Source organism: Gavia stellata, chromosome 10 (assembly GCF_030936135.1).
Source record: "Gavia stellata isolate bGavSte3 chromosome 10, bGavSte3.hap2, whole genome shotgun sequence".
Lineage (NCBI taxonomy): Eukaryota > Metazoa > Chordata > Aves > Gaviiformes > Gaviidae > Gavia > Gavia stellata.
The window spans coordinates 10,700,467-10,721,394 of record NC_082603.1 but is presented as its reverse complement, the minus strand read 5'-3'; the positions used below and the strand labels follow the sequence as shown (position 1 = coordinate 10,721,394).

The following is a 20,928-nucleotide window of genomic DNA, read 5'->3' as shown; positions in this document are numbered from 1 at the left end:
AGATGCAATATGTTATCACAGGCTCAGCTACCAAAAAAATCAAGAAGGTCCTGGCCCCATATCACAAACTCTCCTAGAAAATATAAGGATGGTGGGTCCCATTCCAGGACCTGGACCAAGAAGTCATCCCCACCTCCATCCAGCAATCCCAATTACTTGCATCCCAACATCTTGCCCTTCCAGCAAATGTCAGGGAGGCTCAAGTCCCCCCCATAAGAACTGGACCTGTGATCTAGACACTTCCTTGAGTCGTTTAAAGGAGACTCCACTCACTTGCTCATCCCGATCAGGTGGCCAGGACACTCATCTCTGCCGTGACCCCAGGGTAGTTTCCAGGCAAGCGCATGCAGAAGAAGCTAGGAGCAGACAAGGCCAAGCACACTCTACTCGCTGATGATCAAATTACCTGTGGGCTTTAATTTTTGTCTCAGTATGCCACCAAAGCCAGCCTATTTCAGGACACAATTGTTAGTAAGAGTAACAGTGAGATCAACATCGAAGGGCTAAAATGTAAACACATTTACAAAATGTAAATACATTTACAAAAAATGGATAAAATGTGGATAAAATGTAAACACAATCATCCAATAACAACAAAGAAAAACAGTAACAAATTCCAAGACAGAACATTGCCTCAGCTGCAAAAAAAGCACAACAAAATGGGAAACGCGAGGAAAAATTGAGCTCAAATCACTGGGTTGGTTGAGAGGTCTCTCATGTCCACAGCCGGGCTCCTTCATGCCATTTCCATTTATCCAAATATCCCTGCAGCATAAAGAGAAAAAAGGGGAGAAGGCATGAAGACCAAGCCTGACACACCGCAGTGGTTCCTCAGAGCAGCGGACAGGCAATTTCAGCAAAGCTCCTTCTACAGCCCCCACCGTGTCCTCAGCACCGAGCACTTACATTCACATGTAGGATAGTTAATCTCTCCATCCAGGCACTGTGCTCTAAATTTCTCAGGGCGTGAAACTTGTCGGTACCACCGTCTGCATTCAAAGAAAATATAATCCCCAGAGCGATAGGTGGAAGTGCTCGACCAGCTGGATGACTGCAGTTGAATATTGTTCCCTTCCATAATCCTCTCATGCACCGTACAGTTCTCTGCAAAAAGTACTTTCGTTATTTGCCTGTAGACCTCACAGTGGACAACCAATGCTCTGCAACTGTTGGTACCACCTGAGAGCCCTTTCCCCAGCAGTCTTTCCATTTCAGGAGCACCGGTCAACGGCTTCTTGGGGGCACTGCCCCTCACCGCCTGCAGCCTACAGGGTGCTCCCACGCCCTGGCACCTTGCTACTACTTCCCCAGGCGCTTCCACAGCAAAGCTAAAGGCTTTCCCCTCAGCTTCAGCACAACAAATGCAACAACACAGCGCCTAAGCTGTGGCCGGAGTGGAGAGGACTTACTTCCTGGCTTGCACCGTGGATATTCTAACGTCCCCTCCATACACTGTGCTCTGAAGGGGGAAGATGCCGGGTCTTCCAAATACCCTCTTCTACACCGAAATTCAATAAAGTCACCCGATCTGGAATACAGCTTTCTTCTTGCGACCCATTTGAGCTCAATGTTGTTTCTGCCCATGTCGTCTTCAGATGCTGTACAGGCCACTTGAGAAAGGCAAGAGAAGAGTGTCATCACTTCATACAGACACACCACAGGTAATTCTTTCCCCCCGCCCCCTCGGACCTACAGAAGTTCTTTGCATTGCAAAACGCTCCCAGCTATGTGCTCTGACCCTCTGCTACTTGTGACAGGAAAGACATTCACATCCAAGCAAAAAGGAAAAAAGACCATGGCTGAGACCCCACGCAGAGCTATGGAGAAGCCTTTGCACTCTGACAGTCACTCAGGGCAAGATCAAAGCATGGGTGGGGGAAGTCACCAGGCACCAATGAACTTCCCCATGTCTTTTTTGAGATCCCTCCTTCCCTAAGCACTTCTCTAAATTCGTTTCCTCACGGCCATGTCACGGACGCAGCCCCGGATTTCCCCAGCGCCGCCACGCACTCAGACCCCTCCTCCCCACTCACAGCCTGCTAACCGTAGCACTGTCCCCAACTCGGGAGCACTCGGGAGCCCTGCACAGTGATGGTGACCCCCTCATGTGGGGGGCTTCAGCCAGACTCCCCTCCTCCCCAACCCGTTGTGGGGGCGAGAGACAGCAGGCGGCAGAGGGGACTACACAAGCTAACTTCAAGCAGCAGCTCCTTCTGGACGGCAGAAGGACTCGTTGTTCTGCCCTGCCGGCATCGCAGCCCCAGCACAAGTGCTGCTGCACAAGCGATGTCCTCGGGATCTGAGAAAAAGATGTCAGGAGCAGTCACGCAGACTGTGGCCACGCAGCACGTGCTTCAACGTACCTAGGCAAACTGGGGGGCTTGTCCACTGCCCATCAGTACAGGTGATATACTGAGATCCTTCCAGGACATAGAGGCTTGGGCATTTGTATTCCAGAATTGCACCTTGTGAATATTCTTGCATGGGGAAGGAAAGAAGGTCTCCATTTTCGATAACTGGAGGCGGGCCACATTTCCCACCTTTCCCTGGAAGAAAATTCCCAGTTGGAGAGAAAGCCATGAGAGTTTTATTGCAACGGAGGCCTGGCCACAGATCCTACTGGACAGGACGTTGGCACTGCTCTGAGAGACCCGGAGGAAAGCAGAGAGAAAACCAAATACCTGGCAGGTGAAAAAGTGCAAGGGATTCTCATTTTTCCTGTGCTGGGACTCGCAGCTGCCAGTTCACCCCGTTTGTCCACGGCTGAACTGCTTGCAGCTGTCTGCAGGACTGCCTCTCGTCCTGCATAACGGTGTAGCCTTTGGCACAGCTCTTTCTGCAGAAGAGCCTGACACCCACCTCCTCCCTGTACTGCCTGAGCGGTGAGAAGAGTGGGTCCGATTGCAAACGATAATGACTGTCACTGAACTGCACCACTGCAGTCACTCACAGGATAGCCCTAGGGCTCTGTGGGCCACTTACGGCCACTGGGGAGTTCACACATGCCGGTCCTGAAGCACTGCTGCCTCAGGCATTTTTGTGCCTATTCAAGCACCACACTGCTGCCAAGGCTGGCCTTCCAACGGACCTTGCATTGGGAAACCTTCAGAGAAGACCCAGATCCCTTGGCACCAGCACTGACACTCTTTGCACTTGGCATTGTGTTCGGGAGCCACGACATGGAGCCTGGTCTGAATTCATCTGCTTTTTCTGCACCCCTTTCAGCTGCCAGCGGGGTGGTGCTTGGGTCAAATGCTGCTGCATCGGTTCATGTGCTGAAACTTTCTCTATGTCTAATGAAAACAAATGAGATTATTCAGTGCGCTCACAAAACCCTCGGAGGCACCAACACAGTACCTAGGTATTGGCTCACACATCAAACTCTACCCTCAGTTGGTTTAACAGTTGATTTGACCCCATGGCATTCGATCTAGCAACGCGTCGTCTGCCTTATCTGGATGTCAACTAGCGGGGAAGCTGTGGGCTCTGTTCTCCAACACAGGCGGCAAAATTTCTCACTCTCTTCTCATCAGGCAGGCACAGAAAGTAGACTCTAAGAAGTCCAAGGGTTGCGTCTCACAATTAGACCTGGCCAGCAACTGCTCCCAGCCTCAGGGTGGTTTTCCTGAGGGGGCCCTCTCGAGTGAAGCCACCTGGGCAACTCAGCTGGTAAACTCATCTGAACAGATACCTGGGAAAAAGGCTTTTTCCTGAGCGTGCCAGATACATTCTTGCATCTGTGCACAGCAATGAGACTGAAATTTGGACATATAAATGCCACTGAGTCAGCTTCACGACAGCCTCTCGCTGACAGGAGACCGTTTGAAGAGCGAGAGAAATTACCTTTGCACCTTGGCAGCTCTGTCCAGGTCCCATTCTGACACGCTACGGTGGAAGCCCCAGTCATCTGAAAACCTTGCCAGCACTGATAGCGAGCACTCTCCCCAGGCAAATACCTTGACTTTTTAACACCTTGAACTTTGCCACCAGCAATTTCTGGAGGAGGTTCGCACGTCACATCTGAAAAGAGACACTGCTGCAGTCACGCTTGCAGTCGTTGAGGTGTTCCCCTATACAACCGACAGTTAAAGGCATCAATATCTTGTTAAAAATTCTGTCAAAGATGGGGTACACAGGGAAAACAGAAGTAAAAAAGGTAACGTTTTGAGAGTATTTAGGTAAACAAACAGTCCCCTCTGTGCTAACAGGCAAGATGAAGGCAGAGATTCCTACCTCTGCAGGTTGGTGCTTGTGACCACTCTCCATTTGTACAAGTGACATAATTTCCACCCATCATTTGAAAATTCCTTTCACATTCATACTGCACTCTGGCACCGGGCAGATACCTCTCCTGTTGAGTGCTTGTAATGTAAGCATTGGGAATTTCAGGTGCGGCTCCACAGCTAACATCTGAAAAGAGAGAGGTGTGTTTAAGACCAGCAGTGCAGCAAAGTGACAATCACAGAATATCGCATTCTGGAGCACCATTGTTCCTGATGAGCAGAAATGGTTTGCATAATGCAGAACATTTTCTACAGGTAGGAAAGGAAGGTTTTATGGTCCTTATTCTGCAATGCTTCACCAGACACTATTATTTTTGCCAAGGGTGACTAAAAAGATTAAAGGAGTTGCAGAGATCAGGTGAAGGTGCTGATTGGTGCTGTGCAGTGTTGTGTGCCAAAGGTCTGGAGAGTGATTTATTTAGTATTTGAAGGCAACTTTCAGAAATTGACATTCTTAGTGATGTGAAAATACGATACATTACCCTACCAGTTATCTCCTTCTTTGCATCCAGCACCCATTCCCCCTTAACCCTCTCTCTGCTTGATTTCAGCAGTGAGCTGAGTTTCAGCTACTAGCTTCAGCCCACCAGGGAAATAATTTCTTTGCTCATCTACCCTGCTTGTTGTTTCTCCGGAGCCAGAAATATAGGTGTTGTAGCAGCCCGTTCAAAGCAAGACAGATGTTGGCTCTATTGGCCTGAGTTGACATTATTTTAATTCACAACATGAAAGACTAAGAAGGATTATAGACTAATTAGACGTAGAACCTATACCTTCACAGAAGGGCGGTGCTGTCCAATTTCCTTCTCTGCAAATAATTTCAGGGGGACCAACAATCAGGAACCCTGCATCACACTGGTAGCGAATTGTTTCACCAGGCTCATAAATTTCCTTGTTTCTGCCTTCAATTTGAGCATTGGCAACTTTTGGAATACTTCCACATGGCATTTCTGAAAAGATACAGAAAGTTGATGTTTGTGCTAATGTGATACACATAGAATAAGTGTACTGTTTCCACCAAACAGATGCTTTAGAGAGCTTTTTCTAACATCAGCATAGTCATCCACTGACAGTGGATTTAATATAAAAGGTACTATACAGAAGATTAAATAAGTCATTCCCCTAAATAGACATGGACTTCAGTCACTGCAATATTTAGATCCCGTTTCTAACTGTGCCAGAAAATGTTAACGAAGGCTTCTGTCCTGTACTACACCAAAGTGGTTTCTATCACTGAAGGTCCAAAGCAACTCCCAGTCACTAGTTGACTCCGTAGAAAACAGATCCTTGGATTATGAGCATGTGCCCAGAACTCACCTAGCAGAGGTATAAACTGAACAAAGATTGCAAGAATACAAAGGAATATTTAAAAACTAAACTGCATTCAAAAAGTCAGCCTTGCATCCAGTCAGGATTGCTCTGAAGACATCCACAGAGGGTGATAAGATTCCACAGCAAAATATGGAGTTCCTGGCTCTTAGTAGCCAACCTCCAGTTTAAAATTCTTTTAATGTCATTGCTAAATGCACTTCAAAAAAAGTATTTTTTGATATTACCTAAGCATGTAGGAGCTGAAGTCCAGTTTCCCATAGAACAAGTTATCTCTGATGGTCCATCTAACATGTAGCCAGAACGAGAAACATACGTAAATCTAGCACCAGCCAGATAAATTGTTTTTCCTTCTTTTTCAATTTTTAAGTTTTGATTTTCCAGCCTGGGAACATCAGCACATTCTACAGGTTGTGGTGGTAAACATTGTCTTTCTATAAAATGCAGAAAACACAGATAAATAATAATGCAAGATGATTAATATTCCAATGACATATGTAATCTAAAACTGAAAAGAAAAAAAATAATCATCCAAGCATGAATTAAATGGCTTGAAAGGAAGATGAAGAAATATCTAAGATACACAAACGAAAACTTCTGTCTCCTTTCCCTCCTACATGGGGTTCCTCTCTTTTCCTTTGAACCAAATTAAAGCCATTTTCTGGTTCATACCAAGGAGATACAGCTACAGTTTAGTATCAAGAACAGGGAAAATCTCACAGGCGAGAAATAGAAGACACATTATCCTGTTTTGGGATACTGAAAGTGAGTTTCTAGAATGTTAGCTATTAAATTTTTCCACCATTAATAAATTTGTACCAATATCCTGAGGGGTTTTGTGATGACATGATGAAAATGAAAAAGAGAACAGAACTTACAGAGTATTATCATGTACTTCCTGATACATACAATGGATTAAATCTCTGTGAAGCCCTCCTGAGTCAGGGCTGTCCCAATGCTTCTTTCTCCTATACCACTGTAGAGTGGTTGGACTTAAATTATATTTTATGCACATTTTTAGTTATTAGTATATTAGGTTTTATTAGTTGACACATCAAACTGAAAGCATATATTTGCACTGGTTTCCACAATACAAAAGATCTAATTACAGTCAAAGTTCCTGTTCAGTAAACATTGTTTTATGAACAGCTCAAACATTTTTTTGGTTATTCTTCTCTATGTCTGCCACTTATGAGCAGAAATGGAGACTCGCAGGCAATGCAAAAGAAGAGAAACCACATGGCATCAGAATATTGCAGCTTAAAAATGCAGACATGGTTGGCGTGTTGTGCACATCAGTGACCCAGCTGCACTCATTTGTCCTGTGCTCATCTATTTCCTATCCATTTCTGAAAACACTATCTCTTAATGAACTTCTGCTTACAAGATATCAACTGCATCAGTAACATTTCAACAATTGAATTACAGATTCCTCAGCATTTCTTAGAATAGATGGCCTGAGTTATGCCATATGATTTATACTCCTATTACAGGAATAAGCCACAAAAAGACAAGGAGAAAAATCAAGAAAGAATAAAAATGAAAAAACCCAAAGATTGCTACTACTACAACTAAATAATAAATAATACAGATTTTTTTCACCAGGATACTATTAAAGGCCCCCAGTCAAAACTGGGACTCCGTTCTGCAATATACTAAACAAACAAATAAACACACAGCTCTTGAGGGACCACCTGAAAGTTTTATATGCCATCTTAGATAAGTCTGTGTAAATAAAAAGACTTACTGTCCAGCAGTTGGTTAACTGCAATTTCTTTAGCACCTTACGTTCTATTGCTTTCCTGCAGTTACCTGTTCATGATAATCTTAAAGAATAGCATCCTCTGGCTAATGATGACTGCAAACGCGTAACACAGAAATTAATAATAAAATAAATAAATAGAAAAAAATAATCCACTACTGACCCACACAGTGAGGTGGTGATTGCCATTTCCCTTCTATACATGTTATTTCATTCACACCGATGAGCTGGAAACTCTTCAGACATGAAAAAGCTATTTTACTGCCATGCTTGTAATTTCTTCCAACTGTTATCTGTTGAGCACCAGGCACCTGAGGTGGAGGCGGGCATGTACTCTCCTCAGCTAAGGACACATGTTGTAATAGAACATAAGATAAAGTGTAACAGTTCATCACAGAGTACAACATGAACAACCAAGAAAACACTGGAGTTAGATAGTTCTTTAGTAGCTATCTCAAGGTTTAATTAATATCACGATCATTTTGTTCTGCTTCAGAAACACCAGAGCTGCCTTCAGATGCCCATATGCTTTCAAACTCACAGAAAAGACAGTCACAGTTGCCTACACCAATCTAAGCTGGAGCTTCTTGTAGTCCCCTCCTTTCCCTTACACACAGCTGCACACTCTTGGTTGCTTTTGCCGTTCCTCTCTCTATGGTGAACTACTTTAGGAAAACAGGAGCAACTTCTGGGGTTCTTGTTTTGTTTTATTGTTGTTTTTTTTCTTCGGACTTAGCTGATAACAGAGCTAAATGAGAATCACAAAAGGAAACAAAGAAATAAACTTCAATTTTGCCACTCAAGGAACAAAGGGCTGCTCCTGCCAAAGGAAAGAAAAAGGGAGGGAAGGAGGTAGCTCTAGGACAAAGGAGACCTCAGGGGCTTGATTTGCTGCTTCTAGCGGTTCCAGAAAACTGGGAAGGTAGGGACACTTGGTTTTGAAAGGGAATGCTCCCTCGAGTGATTGCCACTCTGTGTGGCACTCTCCCACTTCCACGCATCATTTCCCATTAATCTGGCATAACCAAAGCGGGCAATGAGGTGATTATTGTTTTACAATCATGCCTTCTACAGGCAATATCCTGCTCTGCTATACATAAAGGCAGTCCTGCAGGCATACTCAGCTTAAATTTATCATTGCATCTTTTCTCACATCAGAAGTGACAGTGACAACTGTTCCAGTTGGCAGAGTAGAGATTACTAAGTCTGCCTCACTAGAACAGTGCTTCTCTAAACCTAGTTAACTGTTCAAATGATTCCCATAATTATTCATGACTATCCTTTAGCACATAATCGAGTAAGCATATATACAAGCATGTAAGCATTTCTATTTCAGACTAGTGACACAGCAATGCTAAGAAGCTTTAATAATGAGCATTTATCATTCCTACATAAAAAGAAGAAATTGTATGCAAATCTAAAAACATACCTGTACATTCAATTTCTGGTGACCATTTTCCAGACACACAAGTTGCCTGTTTAATACTTTCATCAGCTGATGTACATGTATAATGTATAACTCCACGGAATCCAGTCTCCTTTTTTGGCTTGCGAAGACGACCTTTGTGCACAAGCTCAACATTCATTGGAAGTACACACTGAGGAGATGGGTCTGAAAAAATCAACAAAAAGAGCTAAAAAATAGATTTAGTTCAGATAGTATGTACATACACATTCATCGATGAAGAGGTCATCAGTTTCCTAATGCATGTCCATGTGTAAGTGGTTTTTTTATTTACTCTAGTTTGAAGTAACTCCTAAGATTCCTAGATTACAGAAAGAGAATGATTTTTGTTCCAGCTATCTAGAGCAGAGACTGTTCCCACTCACAAAGCAATTATTTTTATGTTGCAGTAAATAATATAAAAAATAAGCCTTTTTTTTCTTCCCTAAAACTATAAAAAGGTAGTAAGATGAGCAAGAAAAGAAACCGTCTTTTACTTGTAGAAACAGGAGCATAAAGGAAGTACGACTCCCCACCAAATATGTATCAGGTATCAATCTCCTGTGGAAGTGTATCTAAGTTATAGCCAGGTCTTGTCTCCTTGACTGGTGATTCTGAGAGTCAGAACACAAGCTACTTGTGAAAGCTAAGCAGACTGTGGTTTGTGCCAGATTCAATCCTCAACACAATTGTAAATAACCACCGATGAATATAAAATCACTTTGGAAGAAAGGGAGAACCAAGAATTGGATATATCATAATCTGTATTCTGTTAAAGATAAGTGAAGTGCTGGAGTAATTTATCCCAGACAAGACTCCTTCTTGTCCAATATAGCTTTTTTTCTTAAATTACTGTCTTCAATGTAATTTTTTTTCTTTTTCTTAGGAAAAGGCTTTGTTTTATATCTTTTTAAAAGATATTACTTTCATTCAATTTATGCACCACAAAACTAAATGGGAAGGTGAGAAAAAAGAGAAAACTACTGATCAGAAATGAAAGGGACTAAACCACATAAAAATGGTGAGGATGGGATAAGGCTAGCACATCGTGGCTACTAATATTATTTGTAATTCCCAGAAGGATTTTAAAAAAGCAAAGTAGTATACAGAGACATAAAACTACAAGTAGTTAATGCAACAGGCATGCTACTTTATTGCAGGTATGTCCCAAGGCTTTTGAAGGGTCGTTACCGGGAGGAACACTGGAAAATAGGTAAAAGCCATCGTACACCAAAGATGTACCCCTGTACTTGATTTTACCCACTGTGCAAGTCTCTGTTTCCTTCCCCAAACCTACTCAAAGTGTTTACAAAGTTGTAGGTGCAGAGTCTTTCCAGGATGAAGGACATGTTCACATTTAAAAGGGGAGTAAATAAAAAAATCTTAGTTGAGATGCATGAAACTATAGCATCTCTGGCTACATATCTATTGCTGAAGTCCTTGAAATTTTGACTAGAACTATGTTACAGTCATATCTGAAATGTTATGAAAATATGGAAATAGGTTACCAGCACAAAGAGGTAAAGGCTTCCATTCCCCATTAAGACATTTTATTTTGATTTCATTAGAATTGCCAGAGCCTTGTTTACATCCACAAGTTACTTCATCACCATGTGAAAACTGGGTCTGGTCTTCCTGATGAAGAACAACATTTGGAATAGAGGAAGGTGATACACATGGCATTTTGTCTTCTGTTGAAAAGAGCAGAAGTATTCCATAATAATATAGGAGTCATATATGAATACCTGAAAGAACTTAAATAAAAATAACTATATTTGCATTTGGTGAGTCAAAACTACTCCCATTAATTGTGGCAACTAAACTTCAACACAGCTGGAGTATGTGTATGTTTTAGTCAGTTTACTAAACCCCTCTCCTGTCCTTTCCCTTCCTTTTCCACCACTGTAGTAACTTGCTCCACAAGTAGTTTCAGCTAACATTGATTTCCCAAACTGTTTTTCATTGGTACATAAACCCTGAAGTGTAAGAAAACCTTCAATTAATCCAACTCACCTGGATCCCTGATTCTGATCAGTCAAAATTATATTTGATTATACAGCTACAAATTTGTAATGTGTACTTTCAATAAGTATTATTACAAGAACTGAAAACCACTGTAACATCACTTAGAGGGCTGCAGCGCTGTCACCTCTGTGTGATAACAGCAGTTCCTGCTTTGCGCTGTCACTGTTGCAGTGGTAGTGACAGCAAAGAGTAACGGCTTGCACAGATGAGTGCAGTGTGTGAGTAGTTTTTTTGAAGGAGGAAAAAGGCATGTAAGGGGAATAAGGGCATACAGCCTGCTCTTAATGTGGAAAACGGAAGATCCATGAAAAACTCAAAAATTGAATATGAACAACTCTGCTTTCAAGTTTGGACCACTCTTTTTTTCAAGCCTGTGCACTGAAACTGTTCTCACTGGATCAAGGATTGAAAAGATGCAAGCTCCATACTGTACATTTTTAAGCCATCAGTGTTGCTCATGGAAGACGTGTCAGAATGTATATGTATAGGAACAGAGTAAAACAGTCCATAAAAACCCCACCATTTATTGGTTCTGCTGTTAGATCATCCTGCACCATAAGAACGCCCTGAATTATTTTCTGTATTTACAGATTTTCAGCTTGAATATGCCACTCTACTTCAATTCTGAGACACTGTCTTAACAAACAAATAGTAGTTTTGCACAAGTATTTTTAAACTCCTGTCATTGACATTCATACTCTCAGATTTGAGGTATGCTACCTAATGACATGCACAGAAAGTGGGTGCTTTTGCTTAGGCAGGAGACTTGACTGGTAGAACTATTCACCATTTCAATATCAGGACTATAAAAAACTGTTGGACATGTCTAACTCTAGCCTAGGGAAGACAGCAACATACATAATGCATTCATAGTCATTGTGTTTGTAGCCCTGTGCCCCAGTAACATACGGTATTGCCATTGCTAGAAAGAGGCCACAGAGTTTGTGCTAAGCTTGCAAGGCCTCAGGATGGAGGCTTATGAGGCTTACTTTGTCAGAACCTGCCCTGACCTGCCTGGAGGTTTGGTTTTACTTATTTTAGCTGTAACAGCATTTTTTCTAGTGACTGGGCTATAGCTGATTTATTTTACTTTTGGTTATCTCTGTATGGCACAAATGTAGTGTTATATACATAGTAGTAACAAGTTTTTAGTCTATGTAGAGTGAGTAATTATGACTCTAATACAATGATGCAGGTGAATACAGGGCTTGTGTGATAACAGAGTCCTTGAGAGGTGGGGACAAAGGTTGGGTGTGGCAGAGCAGAGGCATGGGATGGTAAGAGACAGGGCATAATCTGGCACCCCAAGGCTATGAATAGCTCACAAAAGGCCAGTTTAGACCTGGAGCTGATCACAACTCGTTTTAGGGGTAACACAAAGAACAAAAAGCAAGTATCTAACATATTTAAAACACACTTAACATATCTAATTCAGAACTTGTAGACCAGTGAAAAAATGGCAAGGCATAAAAGCATGTTCACAAACCTAAAAACTGCCCTAAGCAGATCCTGTAAGGACAAAGAGGAAATCATCAGCATCAACATCTTATTCCTCCCAGGGAATGACTTGAGATACTGATAATGTGCTGCAACTTCCCTCCAAAACACACCAGACTGAAGCCATTGACTTTAGGACCCGAAGGGGCAGTGGAAGGGTGAGCGTAACACCAGAAAAAGGGGCAAATAAGAAAAAGTGTGTGTATAACAATTGTGATTGTATGTTATAAATTATTTTTATTACTTAGCTATTCTGTATTATTTATATATTTATAACCGTTCTTTATATATTACATATTTATTTTCTTTCTCTTTCTATACTCATTTGATCTGGACTCATGACAATTTTTTGATTGGACTGTTAAGATTTCAATTATACTATTAATAAAGTTATGGCTTTACATACAGTGTGTGTTTACTTTTCAGCCATAGCATGATTTTGAGTGTAACATGTTATACTTGCAAATACGTAATTTTAATTGTGAAAATTATCTGTGAAGTATTAGCCTACAGTGAATTATAGACTTCTCACAAGTAAGCGTTATATAGATTACCAATGCAAGAGGGAGGAGGTGACCATTGTCCATCAACACATTCTATTTCCTTTGATCCAACCAATTTAAATTCCATGTTGCATTCATACTGCTTTCTGTCCCCATGCTGATACTGTTCCACAGAGCCACCAGCAATACTTCCATTGTTAATCTTGGGTGGAGGTCCACAGCCTCTGGCGTTCACTGAAATTAAGAGATCAAATCTGTGCTCTGAACTCAGTACTTTTAGCACAGTTACATGTTAAGAAGTGCAACACAAAATAAACTGAATTTCTTGTTTAAAGCTAAGAAAAATCACCAGAACAGGGTGGTGACCCAGGTGGTAAACCAATGACACCAGGTCATTGGTTTATGCCTTTGAATATCTGGATTCGTGTTGAGCTGGAGATCAAACAGAGATGTGTGACCCTGACTCACTCTACTCTCTTGCTTCCATGCACTGTCATTTCCTGCTATGATAAAAGAAGTGGTTGATAAAACCAACCCAGTTTTATGAGAAAAAAAGTGTTACATGGATGACAACTTCAGTATTCTTTAAAAAAAAAAAGTGAAAATTCTGCAAGTAATAATAACGTAAGTTATAAAAATCAACCAGCAAGTGATATGTACTGTATATTAAAGGAATTCACTTCTGATGGAGTGAATGGAACTCCTGTTAAGGGAGCTTAAAATGTTCCTGAGCTAAAGAGCCAACTATATGAAATATACTTGTTTTTAAATGCGAAAAGTGAGCAAAAAGGAGGATGAGAGCATGGAAGACAAGGAAATTGATCGAGTGGGAAGGAAGGGAGATGAGAAATGTGAGATCCCTTCATCCTCTAAAGCTACCTCATGAAAGGACATCGCACCAGCAAAATAAACTCTTTTTAGATGCCACTAATTGTGCTCTGTCTTAAAAAGGCTGAGAAGAATAGGGGCATATATCTTCCCTTGTAGATGAGTTCGTTCATCCTACTGGATGAAGCTGAGGAATTTCACAGGGAAAATCCTTCACTGAGTTTCTTTTGCTTGGGTCCAGCTCTGTGTCATCTCTAAAAGTTTTTTTTCTTCAATGTCATGTGATCAGAAAAAGTAACATAGGGTACAATATCTGATGGGTATCAACATTAGGCAGTGGCAAAAGGATGAACTCTCCACTTGCAGAACTCCAATTGGCATAACTAAAGCTAACAGAAAGTTCAACACTGGAAGTTCAACTGTTCAGAATCTTTCACATAAAATAGCAAAACACTATGAAATGATCTGAAGAGGACCAGTTCCTGCCTTTTTAGAGACAAAGCTGGGATAATTGTTCTTGGGAGCAAGACTGGCTTATAGAAGGTGTCCGCAGAAGCCTTCAGGGCTCAGGCATTTTCATATATTTCCTACTACAATAAAGTTAACAGAAGAATTACCTTTACATACTGGCGGTGATGGAAACCATCCAAAGTAATAGCACTGAGTAGAGGCAGGTCCCACTCTCACGTAATTGTTTGCACAGGTAAATTTCACAACATCTCCATTGCGGTATTTACCCTCCTTGGGAGAAAAATCTCCATTGGACAACACCAGCATTTCACATTCTATTACTACAAAGACAAAATATTTTAACATATAATGTACACCCTACAAAAAGTATATGAAATACTAATGATTAGAACAAAAACAAAGTCTTAAAGAAAAAAGCTTCAGAAAGTGTATGCGGAGTTATATTGATTAGCAAACACAACAATATTCACCAAGACACTGGGGCGTTGGACTCCATTCACCATTTATGCCACACCTTGTGGTACCAGTTGGCATTTTATTTGCAGTTTGATATCCCTCCAAGCATGTATACTCAATTGTATCTTCAGGCATGAACACAGTTTTATTTGTGTGGTAATTCAAAACGTCCAAATGATGTGTTTTACATGATTCTGTAGAATAAAACAAAGTTAGTGCATTTTGTGATCCAGAGACACTGTCCCTTGGAACCACCATTTCTGTAGGTGCTTTAGTGTGCTAGTATACTGAACTACTCAGTATATTTGAAACATTAAAAATTCTGCATTACCACAATATGAATGTAGAATATAATACGTAGCACATTCACATACTCTCTGTTGCATTAATCTTCAGTAATATGTGTATAGAAGTAATATCTAGCATGAATATTTCTTCTTTTGATTCAATTCCTTTCCTTTCTACTACATATTATTATTATTGGTGTCATAGCAAACAGTTTGTACTCCTGTTCCCCATGGCCATTTGTGAGGGGGGTCAGAAAAAAAAGCTGCAAAATCCTAGGTAAAGGCAGTCTGAAATAAAAGGACAAGATAAAATATCAGCTAAAGTTGGTCAATGTTACGAGCCTCGGTATCATAATACTGGAAGATTAAGTCTCTTCTTTTACTATCCTACACACCTGTTCAGGAGAGGAAGGAACTTCTAAGAGGAAAAAGGCAACAATAGTATGGAGGTATTTTCAGGAAAAAGCACTCCGTTGTTTTTAACAAATGTACTTTTTAACACTTCCCTCACAAGTGTGAAAGGCGGGAGAATTGGGAGTAAATTTGGGCATACGGACCTTGTATCAGGTAAGAATCACTGGAGACGTCAGTGATTACCATCTACTTTGTAGTAGGGGTCCAAAAAGATAGCTCACCTAGAAGACAGCAGATATTTTCCCGCCTTACTCACTTCCTTTATGTTTCCTCTCTTTATTTCTTGGAACCCCAGAAAGGTTAATGTCTGGAAGATCAGTCTTCTGTTTGAGTGTCCCTCTGTCCAGTAAGAAAACTCTACCAATCTAGACAACAAAAATCTGAGTACATAGGACATCATGTCTGCACCAGTGACAATGATAAGGAGCTCTGAAGCCTTTATGCTACTCACTGATGCACTTTGGAGGTGGAGTCCAGCCATTCTCTTGACAGTGTGTCTCTCCTGTTTCTTGTCCTTCTGGAGTTACAAAGCCAGTACGACAACGATAGGTGGCCACCTCCCTTAAACGAAATGTTTTCTTTCCCGAGGTGAAATAACCATTGTCAAAATTGATATTCGTGCATTTTTCTGAAAGACATATACAGAATTTCTTCCAAGTAAACCACAGCTAAACTACATGCTTATAATGAACAGAAGAAGGAGGACAAATGAAACAGTAGTAGGATTTAGAACATTTTTAAGAGCACATGAATTTTTGCTTCTGCATTGAGCTCTCTTCCTGCGGGACAACTGGAAAATGAAAAGTTAAAGTTCACAGTGACCAACTCATGCAGCACAAACAGGACAGGGGTTTGATTTGCAGCAATCCCGTAAGCTTCCAAAACTGTATATCCACAACTGGTCTTCACTAGAAATGAAATTCATGTTGGGTGTGCACTGCACTGTGCATGCATAAGGAGGACCTTCTGTCCATATTGCAAGGGGGCACTGCAAATAGCCACGGTGTGCAGATACCACCTCAGTTCTACCAAAAAGAAATCATTCAGAGTGTACATACTGCAGGACTAAAGCAAATTTGTACCAAAGGACCTCTTCTTGCACACTAAAACACTAGTGCAGACAGAACCAATGTTGTAACTGACTTCAAATCACTTCAAATACATTGTTTAAGCCAGTCAAAACAGGTGGAAATCATTTGTCTTGGTTGGATATTATGGACTTGTATTCTGAAAGAAAACTTCTGTAGTACGCTAAATTCTTTACTAATCAATTGTTCTGTGAAGGAGTTTCTTCATTTTAAGAAATTAACATTCCAACAAATAGCAATATTTGCACATTGGACAGTCAAGTAAATAAAGTTATGAAAAAAAAAGACTGAGGAACACTAGAGGATGTATTTGAATGTTGGGAGCAGAGTTAATAATACTTTAGTGCAACAGCTTCAAAAGTTTAAATTTCACATCAGATTTTTTGGTGCTTATACCAGTAATGCCCACAACTGTCTATCACTAGGAATCATAAAATTTTATTTTGCTTGCTCACTGCTATGTCAAAATCTCAGTGGGTGGTGGCCCAAAACATTTTATGGTCAGTGTCTCTGTCAGGGTGGAACTGTTTCCTAAAAAAATATTTTTACAGCCTAAGAAAGGCTGAATTATTTCTTTTATCCATATGAAATAATTATCTAAAGTATTTAAAGTTCCTGTGAGACATTCTAGCAATTTCAGGCTCGGTGCAAGTCAGGAACAAAAGCTGGAAACAGAGTTAGGAGAGGTAACCTTCCTATTCCTCCCTGCTTCCAGTATGGTGCCAATTGGAAAGGAAACAAGAGAAACAGGGATCAGGTGGCATAGCGAGATGCTGGAAGGAGACAAGACATTACAGATAGGCTGTGCAAGGGGAATGATTACTATTTATTGTATTACTGCACAGCTATATTATAACGAGATTTCACTACCGAAGACAAAGGGACTATGACTCCCATCCAAGAGCTTACATTCTAGGAGATCTGAATGAGCCACGTGTGCATGTTTTATAGGGTTACATTCTGCACATTTGTATAGTGACTGACCTCAGCAGCATACAGGGACAGGAGAGCTACACTGAGCCAGTTAAGAGAATCACAGCATTGTGTTTCAGTTGTAGAGCACCTAGACTTAGAGTTACTAAGCAGTCGTGATGGATTAATGTAGGTGACGTGATGATGGATTTACTGGTTTTAGCTAGAAATACAAGCACACTCACTTTTACGGATACATCTTGGAGGAGGTGACCAGTCATCCTTTGTGCATGTGACTTCCCCATCTTCACGTTCAGTATGATAGTCATCATTGCAGACATATTTAACTCTTTCACCTTCCTTGTAAACATTCTTCTGGCTCTGTGAGAAATAACCATTTTCCAGCCGTCCGACTTTACATTTTTCTAAAGGAAGGTAAGAACATTTAACCAGGAGTGCAAGTTACTACATAAAGTGCTAAGAAGTGGTCTAGTAAACAATATTGCTTACCTAGTGTGCATAAGCAAGGCTGGCTAACTTCAGTGCATCTAGCATCGTGTACACCAGCTCTGGTTTGGTCTGCTATGTCTCTAAAATGTTGATGTCTGCCCTGAGTGATTTTCAGCATTTGCCTCCAGGAAATTTTATTATCTTTGTGCAAATGTATCAGCCTCTCAAACCAGCTCTAGAGATCTTAGCAACAGATAAGCATGCTGGCTTTACAGCATCCTGTGCCCCCAAGAGCCCAGACAGAAGGAAGACAGCTGAAGGCGTGCTATAGCTGTGTTACTTGAGTAACTGGTCCTTTCCTCCGGGCAGGACTTATCTCATTTCCTGCACTGAGCACCACTCCACTGAGGGCAACAGGGGAAGACCAACCTTGTGTAGTCCACTTCCAAGCGCTACCAGTAGGTAGGAACTTTACTGTGACTCAAGATGTGTGTTAGGAGAGGAAGCCTCAGCTTGCTGCTTTAAATCTATTTTCTATAGTTCAAGCATTAAGTCAGGGTATCTGGATCTCTTGCTGATGCCATGCTCACTTTCAGCTTATTGCAAGAGTGTGCCACCTTCTCAGCTCCAAATATTATCCAAGGGGACCAGGCAACGGATCTCAGAGAGGAACCTCTAGACAAAGTGCTCAAGCCACGGAAGGAAGAATATATTTTAATAGAGTAGCAACTCTCTCTTTGTATGAGCAGCTGTGTGTGCAGCTGGAAGTAGATGCATGCACGTGACCCAGAAGCCAGAGAAGAGAAATATTTCCTATGTGTTTCTTAATCTCATGGGTAGTTCCAGGAGTAAAGAATCTCCAAAATCCAAAAGCGTCGTTTCAGCCTTACTCACTTCAGAGTATCACTTTCCAGCTGACAGTTTGAGCTCAGCAGATAGGATGACAGTCTGCGTGCAGTTCCAGGGGTCAGCTAAAGCAGTTCTACTTTAACAAACTGTTCTTTGTTCTGTCTTGTGCTCCAACAACACAATTTCTGCTGCACAGACCTTTGATAATTACAACAGAATTGAGCATATAGTGGAAATGTACTTACTGAGGCATTTTGGTTCTGGAGACCAGCCCCTTTCAGAACAGACCATTCGAACCCAGTATTCTCCACTTGGGGTAGAATAACCATCATTGCAGTAGTAATCAGCATGCTGCCCAAACCTCATTGGAAAGTAATAGTTTTTGTAGTACTCCAGTGCTCCACTTAACTTGCCATTTTCTATAGCTGGATAGTCACATGGTTTCTCTTGAAATAGAATTTAACAGCAACAATATCAACACATGCATGACAAAAAGCTCAGGACACAATTAATTTGGATTCAGCTTCATCACCTGAGTGTTTTCTGAAACTGACAGAATCAGGACTGCACACCTTGGCAGATCCTAAAGAGTGCAGGAACAATTGCACTCTGTTTCTGGTGTCTTTGTCATCACCTATATCTGTGTTGGTTCCATTCATTTCCATTGCAACCAACAGCAATCCAGTCAATATTCTCAGTGGACTCTAAAGGCTGATTCATGAGACCAAATGTAACTATTTATTCTACAGTGAGATAACACTGTTTTTGTAGCGTGTCTTGACTAAATTTGCTATAGTGACCATGATGGGAGCCCAAACACCTAGCTCAGATATAGACACTCAACTGTGGACTTTTAAAATTGAGATGACTCCTGTCACCTTTTTCATTTGTAACTTTTGGGATTCTGCACCAAAAGCTCTTCCTAGCTCTTCTGATTTTTATTTTAAAACTATAGTGCTTTTCTTCTGCTCTTTCCATTCCTCCAAAGAACTGACCCTTTTCAGGGACAAGTCAAGGATAGAAGGAGGAGATTCCCAGAAGCTTTCATTCAAGTTTACCCAGGGTGTCCTACTTGGCCATGGCAGGTAGGTTCCTTCTGAAGTACTCTGACCCAGAGCCTACATGATGGGGCAGGGGAGATCAGCCACTGGGCTGACCATTCAATAATAAGTGAGGTGGTTTCAGAATGATACCTGAATTTTAGAACCCTCACATACATAGAGAAAGGATTAATCCAGATACTAACAGTGCACTTTTCGGGAATAGTTCAAATCATCCAAAGATTCATTTACAAAACTGATTTAATCGGGGTTTCTCTCACATTCTGTTTTCTAAGTTTTTCTTTTATTTTCAGTGACCAAAGATCAAAGAGTGACAGATTATGAAATTAATTGGTAATTAATTTATTTATTTGTTAATACTGTGCCTACTGGGCAAAACTATCATTGTAGTTATGGGAAGTTTAAGCCAAGAAAGAACTCATAAACAATCAAGAATATCTTGTTTTGTGGTTTGAGAGGTTATAATAGATAGAATGAAACTGTGATTGTTGGTAATATACCAACATACAACTGCAAGTAAAACTCTAAAGCTGTGATAACTACAATGAAATATACCTTCCAGCCATTACCTATATTTTGTTTTGGTTTGGGTATTTTAACACTCACTATGTCCTCTTATCCTAACTGGCATGCTACTCCTCAGATGGACCATAAACCTTCCTGACAGGGAGCTGACTATAGCACTTTTTAACACATACTTTCACAAATACAGTAATAGATAATACCTGTGTTTGTAAAAGTAATGTAAATGTAGATTATACCATTGTTTTTATAGATAATTTTTCTAAACCATCAACTTAAGCTTTACATTACGAAGAAACACAATGAATAAGCAACTCTCATTTCTCATGCTTCTTAAGTTTTTCTCTTGACCTCTTTTTCACTGAGGTATTTCCAACAACTCTACATGTGTCTTCATTCATGAGAGCTACTTACGGACACAACCTGGATCAGGCACCCAGCCATACTTGGTGCATTCAGCTGTGATTCTGCCAGTCGGTGTTTTAAAATGATATCCAGGATTACACTGTATTGTAATTATATCACCTACTATGTAGTTGTCTTCTTGAGGTCTAAAGTTCCCATGGGAAATTCTTGGAGGAGAGCATACAATTTCTAAATAAAAAGAGAAAAATTGGATTCTAATTTGAAGAATATGTTTATATTTATTGCGTAAGTTCTTATTGTCATAGTATATTGACTATAACTACATAAAATTGTTAAAAAGATATTTCTTAGGGCAAAGAAAGGGTTACTCTTTCTCTCCCA

The 20,928-nt window shown here is 40.8% G+C and overlaps 1 protein-coding gene across 1 annotated transcript in view; it reads right to left on the bottom strand.

Moving 5' to 3' along the window:
* Positions 1-397: 397 nt before the first annotated feature.
* The window catches only part of CFH (complement factor H), a 34,371-nt gene continuing 13,840 nt past the window's right edge, over positions 398-20,928 (bottom strand). Inside the window, exons 7-24 of the mRNA XM_059821668.1 lie at positions 20,596-20,775; positions 18,844-19,044; positions 17,545-17,724; positions 15,751-15,927; positions 14,613-14,792; positions 14,289-14,462; positions 12,895-13,077; positions 10,327-10,509; positions 8,804-8,986; positions 7,538-7,717; positions 5,840-6,046; positions 5,057-5,233; positions 4,234-4,410; positions 3,844-4,020; positions 2,364-2,546; positions 1,410-1,610; positions 907-1,104; positions 398-765 (exon numbers count right to left, since the gene is read on the bottom strand). Of these exons, the coding sequence (XP_059677651.1) occupies positions 752-765; positions 907-1,104; positions 1,410-1,610; positions 2,364-2,546; positions 3,844-4,020; positions 4,234-4,410; positions 5,057-5,233; positions 5,840-6,046; positions 7,538-7,717; positions 8,804-8,986; positions 10,327-10,509; positions 12,895-13,077; positions 14,289-14,462; positions 14,613-14,792; positions 15,751-15,927; positions 17,545-17,724; positions 18,844-19,044; positions 20,596-20,775 (3,155 nt within the window). The 3' untranslated portion in view covers positions 398-751. The remainder of the gene's footprint in view (positions 766-906; positions 1,105-1,409; positions 1,611-2,363; positions 2,547-3,843; positions 4,021-4,233; positions 4,411-5,056; positions 5,234-5,839; positions 6,047-7,537; positions 7,718-8,803; positions 8,987-10,326; positions 10,510-12,894; positions 13,078-14,288; positions 14,463-14,612; positions 14,793-15,750; positions 15,928-17,544; positions 17,725-18,843; positions 19,045-20,595; positions 20,776-20,928) is intronic.